We start from the raw sequence: 7,665 nt of genomic DNA on the forward strand, positions 1-7,665 counted from the left end.
GGTCTGTGCTGTTTACAGGAGTGTTGTGAGTGAACCGGGGTCTCTGAGTCACAGAAAACCCCACAGAAAGGACATTTCATTGTACAATTGAATAACCCTTTGAACAACTCCTCCCTGGGTTTAATGGATAATTCTTCAATCTTTGCTTTGACATCCCAGCCTTTTACCTCACGGAGGAGATCCTGCTCCACCTCTTCAATACATGGCAGAATGGCTTCTGAACATTTCTTGCCATCACTGCCACTCTGAAGCAGAACGAGTTTCATCTCATCTTTGGGCATCGAGATTCTTGTGTTTAACTTTTCAGCAAACATGTTTAGGAAGCTCTCAGCATTTCCAGCAAAGTTCTGCTTCACTGCATCCTGAACAATGTCCTTAGCTTGCCCAGTGATCTCTGTGAGGATTTCTTTAGCCAGACAGGTAAATGTGCTCTCCCCATCGCGTTCTGTCTTGCAGTGTTTAATAACTTGCTGATGGAGCCAGTCTTTGGCGAAATTCACAAAGTCTCTGATGTACCGTAGATATTTATCAAATCGATGTGTTTGTTTCAGGTGGACCAGGAGGGCCACAGTGAAGTTGTTGCGGAGACTGTACTGTCGCTCAGGGTTGTGTTTTTTCATATCATCCACGATGTTCACGCTGAGAGTCTTGAGGGTGGCGTCTCGGAGAGCTGGCAAGAAACAATATTGTGTAAATCGTTTTGCTTGTCTCTGGTTCTCATCCTGCTCTGTGTAAATATCCATGAAGCGATCAAAGTATTGATTTTTCATGTTTTCCAGTCTTCTCCGTGGGTCGTGGTTGTGGATAAACCTCCTGTGCATCTCCTGGAATCTTGGTACAGCGTAACCACACAGGTGAAGTTTAAACTCGGCCTTGAAAACCTCAGACATTGAAAAGTTTTGATGTGAAATATTGTCAACTTTTTCCTCTATCATGTTCAAAAGTTCAATGCAATATTTATTGTCATAATCCATGTCCTTTTTTGTGATGTCAGTGATCCAATGTCTGCATTCATCCTCGATGGGCTTTGTAATCATTGCTGCTTGATCGAGGTCTGATTTCAATCTGAATGGAATGAGTTTACTTGTACCCCATCTCCAATGTGACACGTTGATGTGTTTCTCTTCAATCTGAAGGTATTGGGTCCCCAGTTCACAGAGATTTTTACCTTTTAGCCTTTCATTAATCACTCTCCCTTGAGCTCTTATTGCCTCTCTGAGAAGATTTTCAATCTCCAGTTCAATGTTTCTTTCTCTGCAGGGCTGATACTCCAGTTGAGACAGTGTACCTTTCCACATCGTTTCAAATTCATTTTTCAGTTCCTGGTGTCCCAACACCCGATTTGCTACTTTACAATTCTGTAAAAGTTCCTTGACCTGTTCTCCAATCTTCCTGTGAAAATTATTACAAATATCATCCACACCCTGCAGTCCCACCCGTCTGTTCACGGTATCTCTACATCTCTGCATTGAATCGTGCTGAAGTCGGCTGCATAAACTGGAGATGCTGAGTTTAAATTCCTCTCTGTATTTCTCCATCAGATACACGTTATCAGCCCCACTTTCATACAGAGCTTGCAGTTTATCCAGAGTGACACCCTCCCTTTTGCTCATCTCTGTCCTCATCTCCCTCTCCAGATTACAGAGCAGTTCAGTGAGATCTCCTTTGGCATTGCTGATTCTGTTTTCAGCCTCATTTCCCCAGGAGTGAGTGAATTTGCAGAGTTCCCACTCCCAGTCCTTGTACTTCATGGAGAGGTGGTTGTAAGCCTCTGCGACCAGACTGTTCTGGAAGCTGAAAATGAAATTTTCATGTTTCACCTGCTCCCAAAGCCCAGCCATCCATTTGATAAAGTCCGGGATAGTGAAAGCTCTTTGGCTTTTGCTCCGTTGGATTAGACACTGAATTAGGTTCTTCTTCAGTTGGGAGACGTGTTCACTGTAGCCGGTGTTGACTGCAGCCATTGGGGGTGTACCATGCCACAGACCAGGGATGTACCAGTTGTCCTTGTCAGCATCATAGTCCATCACATCCCGGAACGTTACTCGGTCTACCTTCTCCAGCTTTGCTGCAGCCTCTGTCATCTTATCCAGCTGCTCCAGGAGTTTCTGACGGCCTCTCAGATTCTGCTCGTGCGCACTCACATCGCCGACGTTCTGGTGCACAAATATGCACTTTGGCCCTTTTCCTGTCTCCCTCATGCGGATTAAGGAATGAACAACAATCTGTAAAATATCTTTCATCTCTGACAGATTTTCCATCCCGATGTTTACCAACGTTAAGTTGCTTAATCCAACCACGAACGTTGCCAGCTCATTGTCGTGCTCGTAGCTGTCTGTCAGTGTTGCGAGTTCTGGGGCTCTCAGCCCCTCTGTGTCAATGACCAGGATGAACTCACAGCCCAGCTCCTCGGCCAGGCTCCCTGTGACTTTGATCAACTGCATGTAGGCCCCTCGAGTACATCGGCCGCTGCTCACAGCAAACCGCAAACAGAACATTGTGTTGAGGAGTGTGGACTTGCCCGAGCTCTGAACTCCGATCACTGTCAGCACAAACACTCGGCAAGCTCTTCCCACTTTGTTGGCCAGCTCTGTGAGTACGGCAGTGATCCATGGAATGGGAACGTTGGAAACGTCTCCATCGATGAGTTCCAGTGGGAACCCTTCCAGCAACAGTTCAGCAGCAACCCCTGGGAACTGCGGCACCTTTGGGTGGATCTGTGTCCTTCGGGTGACGTGTCGAGTCACTGAAAGTTCATAAACCTGGCCAAATTCCCTCATGAAGTGCTCAAGTCCCAGGGAACTATCAGACATCTTCTGATCCAACTCCTTCAGTTCCTTCACCTTCTGCTTTGAGTCTTTGCACAGTTCTTTATAAATTCTACGCAATCCTGCCATAACTTCCTGTGATTTACTGTCCAGTTCCAGCTTCAGCCACTGTAGGGAAATGGCTCTGTCAACCCCATCGTGACGGGTGAGGTATTCGATGAACAGCCGCATCTCTTCCGACAGACTCTGTCTGAGCTGAGCTTCCCGGATTCTGTTCTTCTCCTGGTCCAGTTGGTGGTTATACACGACTGTGGTTCTGTCCCCACGGAGTTTCATCCGCGATTTCTCTTTTTCAACTTTAGACAACCCTTGCCAGGGCTCTCCATGAAAGGGCAACACTCTCCTTTTATACCCAGTAATGTCTCCTGAGTCAAGTCTGTCCAGTATTTTGGTCAGTTCCTTGGCTCGTTGTATTTCAGGTTGATGTTCATCGACCTCAATCCCACTTTCCATTGCAATGTCAGCCATTTTCTCCAGGCTCAGCAAGGTCTGGTCCCTGTCCCTCACTAGAATTACTTGTTTGATCTGAGAACAAACTATCTCTGCAAGATTAGCTTCATTTTCATTTGTCCGAAGAAGGCATTGTTGAGGTTCTAACTTTAGATCTTTGAACATTTTCTTCACCTGCTTGGGGGTTATGTGTTGCTGATTGATGTGGGTGTTGACTATGAGAAAGAGTTTTGCTGGTGACTGTGGGAGAGAGGCGAGGAATTCTCGTTCCTTCTCACCGATAACATCAATGAAAATGAAGAGAGCAGTGGATACTTTTGCCAGAAACCGAGCGTTTCCCTGGAAAGTTTCAGCATCGCCTCGGAGGTTAATGAATACAGCAGCCTCTGGGAAAATATCCGTGTTACTCTTCCCAGAAGGGAGATACCAGCTGATCTCCGCCATTCCATCGGATATCCTGCGGGGCACATTCCCACATTCCATCTCGGAGTGCAGGAAGATGTTCTGCTGCAGCTGTGCCTGACTCAGGGTGAGATTGAGGATTCGGGATTTGGACACTGTGCACCTTCCCAGTCTGAGGAAGGACACCGTTGGCATGGCTGCTGTCACGATGGGCACCTCCACAACGGGGCTGCTGTCTGTAGGAGAATGTGGGCACCATGTTTTAACAATGGGTCTCATGGCCCAGAGGAGAAGGGTGGCACCAGGCCCTTCTGTGGGTCCCCTCACCTTGTCCATGGGGTGACTGTGTATGTCTGGCATCAGAAAGGGTAATGCAAACTGGCAAAGAGACATCTTCAGCATCAGTTCCTGCTGGAGAGAGTGGTCAGCACAGAGGAAAATGGCAGCAATGATATCCAGAGGATTCATCTCACCATCCCCTGGTGCTGTAACTTCAAAGAAATCACTGAAGTCTTCATCATCATCATCATCTTCACCCTCCGAGGAGAGATCAGGTGGCCATTTGGGATTTCTTGTCAGTGAATTGGCTGAGAGGATCCTTTGGAGAAATCGCCAGGGAAGATCTTCTGCTCGAGTTGGGTTGCTGTCCTCCAGTTTATCCTGGGACACCTCCTGGACAGTCTGAAGAGACAGTTTGTGAGGATAATGATCCTGTAATCCTAAATCTTTTACAATTTGTGGGGAGCTGAGATTTTCATACATTATTTCCAGCTGGTAGAATGCTTGTCTTCTTCTCCGATATGCTGTGTGTTCTCCTGGAATCTCTGTTCTCTTTGCTGCAGGGGAGTTTGGGTAAAGGGTGTGTTTTGGGGATAGGCATGCAGTTCTCTTTCTTCAATTCCCAGAAAGTTAAAACTCCTCTCCAACCATTTATCGTTTTGACTCTATTCCAGTCCAGGATATTTGTTGTGCCTGATGTCCTACTGGAACACACAGTTCCTGTCCCAGGATCACAGGGCTGAATGGTTCTGTGCGTCTGGCTGGTGATCCTCTGTCAGGTCTCGTTGTCCTGCCACGGTGTGTACTGAGTACAGTCAGTAGTTGATCACCATGGCAACCTGGAATTGATCACAGAATTATATCTTCACTTGGAGATTCCACACCAGGAAGACTGGGTACAAACTTGTTGTCCTTGGTAAATGAACGTTGCACTTGTAATGAAGATTCTGAAGAATTTTTTACTATGTTGAAATCAGAGAATCATTGAAATACTCAGCAGGTCAGGCAGCATCTGTGGAGAGAGAAACAGGGTCAGTGTTTCAGGTCCATGTGTTGGTGAGTCTGTCACATCAGGAGAAGTTGAGTTGACCGTCCCTCTGTTCACTGGGGATTAGAAGAATGAGTTGTGATCTCACTGAACTGAGGACAGAGTTTAACATTGCTGGATACAGGGGGGATGTTCCCGCTGGCTAATGAGTCTAGGATCTGGACTCAGGCTGACTGTAAGGGGTGGGCTGTTCATGACCGTGATGAGGGAAAAGTCCAAGTCTCCACACAAATAGAACATAGAACCAGAACATTACAGCAAAGTGCAGGCCCTTCAGAACCCAATGTTGTACCAACCTGTTAACTTAGTCTAAGTGTTAAGACATGCACCCGTCCGTGTTGGTTTCTGAGGTTTAGATGCTCTAACTCCCTGGAGTATGCATGGCTGGCGAGGCCCCTTTAAATTTTCTGGACAGCCCTGCTAATTGGCAATCATGTTTTGGGCAGGAAGGATTGAGCATTTAAAGAGGACCTGAACTGTGTTTGGTGCTGCAAAGATGGAACCACTTACGGTGGCCGTGTTGTGAGCTCCGTTCCAAATCTACAGTACCCTACTAACCACTGTAATTTTCTTAGCATTTTCTGTTCCAGTAGCTGATATTCACAGCAGATACGACAGACGTCAGAACATCTGAACATCAGAAAGATGGCATTTACCCACTATGTGCTGCCTTTCCTACACTGGGAACTCCTGTTTGCGCGATCCATGGGAGACTCATCTCTTACGCTGCCACTACCTCGGAAGAAGTACTGGAGGCGAGGGAGAAGGGCCAGCATCCTGGTGAGGCTGAGACGGCATGCAAATCTGCTGACGCTCCCTAGCATACTTCTGGCTAACGTTCAGTCCCTGGATAACAAGCTTTGTGAACTGAGAGCTAGAAACTCCTATCAGCGGGAAACAAAGGAATGCAATGTTTTGTGCTTCGTGGAGGCCTGGCTGACGGAGGAGATACCAGATCATGCCATTGATCCCTCTGGGATCCCCCTGTTCCAGGCAGACAGGTCGAAGAACCCTCACTGTGAAGAGTAAAGGAGGAGGGGTATGCTTCATGATCAACAATGCTTGGTGTGACACCAAGAACGTGCATGCACTCAAATCCTTTTGCTCCCCAGATCTGGAATATCTAGTGCTGCTGTGCAGACCCTACTGGCCGCCTAGGGAGTTCACGGCTGTTATCATCACAGCGGTACAGGCTGATACTGACCTGGCTCTCAAGGAACAGTACAAGACCATCAACACGCTGGAGACTGCACATCCAGAGGCTGTCTTCATCGTCACCGGTGACTTTAATTGAGCGTCGCTGACAAAAATCTCTCTGAAGTTTTGTCAGCACATCCAGGTGAGCACTAGTGGAGATAACACACTTGACCACTGCTACACTCCCTTCCACAACCCTGTGTTGAACATGTATTACTTTAGAAATTAGTTAGGGTTACCCATAGCCCTCTATTTTTCTTATCTCCATGTACCTGTCCAGGAGTTTCTTATAAGACCCTGCAGAATCCACCTTCAGCACTGTTGCTGGCAGCCCATTCCACACACTCACCACTCTCTGCATAAAAAACTTACCCCTCATATCTCCTCTGTACCTACTTCCAAGCACCTTAAAACTGTGCCCTTTCATGTTAGCCATTTCAGCCCTGGGGAAAAGCCTCTGACTATCCACACGGTCAATACCTCTCATTATCTTATACACCTCAATCATGTCACCCCTCATTCTCCGTCGCTCCAAGGAGAAAAGGCCGAGTTTACTCAACCTATTCTCATAAGGCATCCTCCCCAATCCAGGCAACGTTCTTGTAAATCTCCCCTGCACTGTTTCTATGGTTTCCACATCCTCCCTGTAGTGAGGTGACCAGAACTGAGCACAGTACTCCAAGTGGGGTCTGACCAGGGTCCTATATAGCTGCAACATTACCTCTCGGCTCCTAAACTCAGTTCCATGGTTGATGAAGGCCAATGCACTGTATGCCTTCTTAACCACAGAGTCAACCTGTGCAGCAGCTTTGAGAGTCCTATGAACTCTGACCCCAAAATCCCTCTGATCCTCTACATTGCCAAGAGTCTTACCATTAATACTATATTCTGTCATCATATTTGACCTACCAAAATGAACCACTTCACACTTATCGGGTTGAACCCCTATTGACATCAATGGATCTGGGGTTGAGATGGTAACCAGCTTCAAGTTCCTTGGCATCCACATCACCGAGGACCCCAATGGTCTGTACACACCAGCTGTGTGGTGAAAAAAGCACAACAGCGCTTCTTTCACTTCAGACAGTTGAGGAAGTTTGGTATGGGCCCCCCATATCCTAAGAACTTTCTACAGGAGCATAACTGAGAGCATCCTGACTGGCTGCATCACTGCCTGGTATGGGAACTGCACCTCCCTTAATCACAGGACTCTGCAGAGAGTGGTGTGAACAGCCCAGCACATCTGTAGTTGTGATCTTCCCATGAGTCAGGACATTTACAAAGACAGGTATGAGAAAAGAACCTGAAAGATTATTGGGGACCCAAGTCAACCCAACCACAACCTATTCTACCATCGGGGAAGTTACTCAGGACATTTTTTTCTCCTGATTCTCTTGTCTTATATTTTTGCCACAGAGCTGTTATCTGAATGTTTGATCTTGTTTATACCTACTACCCTTT

At 47.0% G+C, this 7,665-nt stretch overlaps 1 protein-coding gene across 1 annotated transcript; it reads right to left on the minus strand.

Annotated features, from left to right (window-relative positions):
- Nucleotides 1–8: 8 nt before the first annotated feature.
- Nucleotides 9–6,843, minus strand: LOC132392003 (up-regulator of cell proliferation-like; the record flags this gene model as incomplete). The annotated part of the gene is made up of 2 exons (XM_059965892.1): nt 6,212–6,843; nt 9–4,971 (listed from the first exon to the last, which is right to left on the minus strand). A coding segment is annotated over exon 2 (4,434 nt), but the record flags the coding sequence as incomplete, so codon positions are not given.
- Between the last annotated feature and the right edge of the window lie 822 nt (nt 6,844–7,665).

Source organism: Hypanus sabinus, chromosome 3, assembly GCF_030144855.1.
Source record: "Hypanus sabinus isolate sHypSab1 chromosome 3, sHypSab1.hap1, whole genome shotgun sequence".
Lineage (NCBI taxonomy): Eukaryota > Metazoa > Chordata > Chondrichthyes > Myliobatiformes > Dasyatidae > Hypanus > Hypanus sabinus.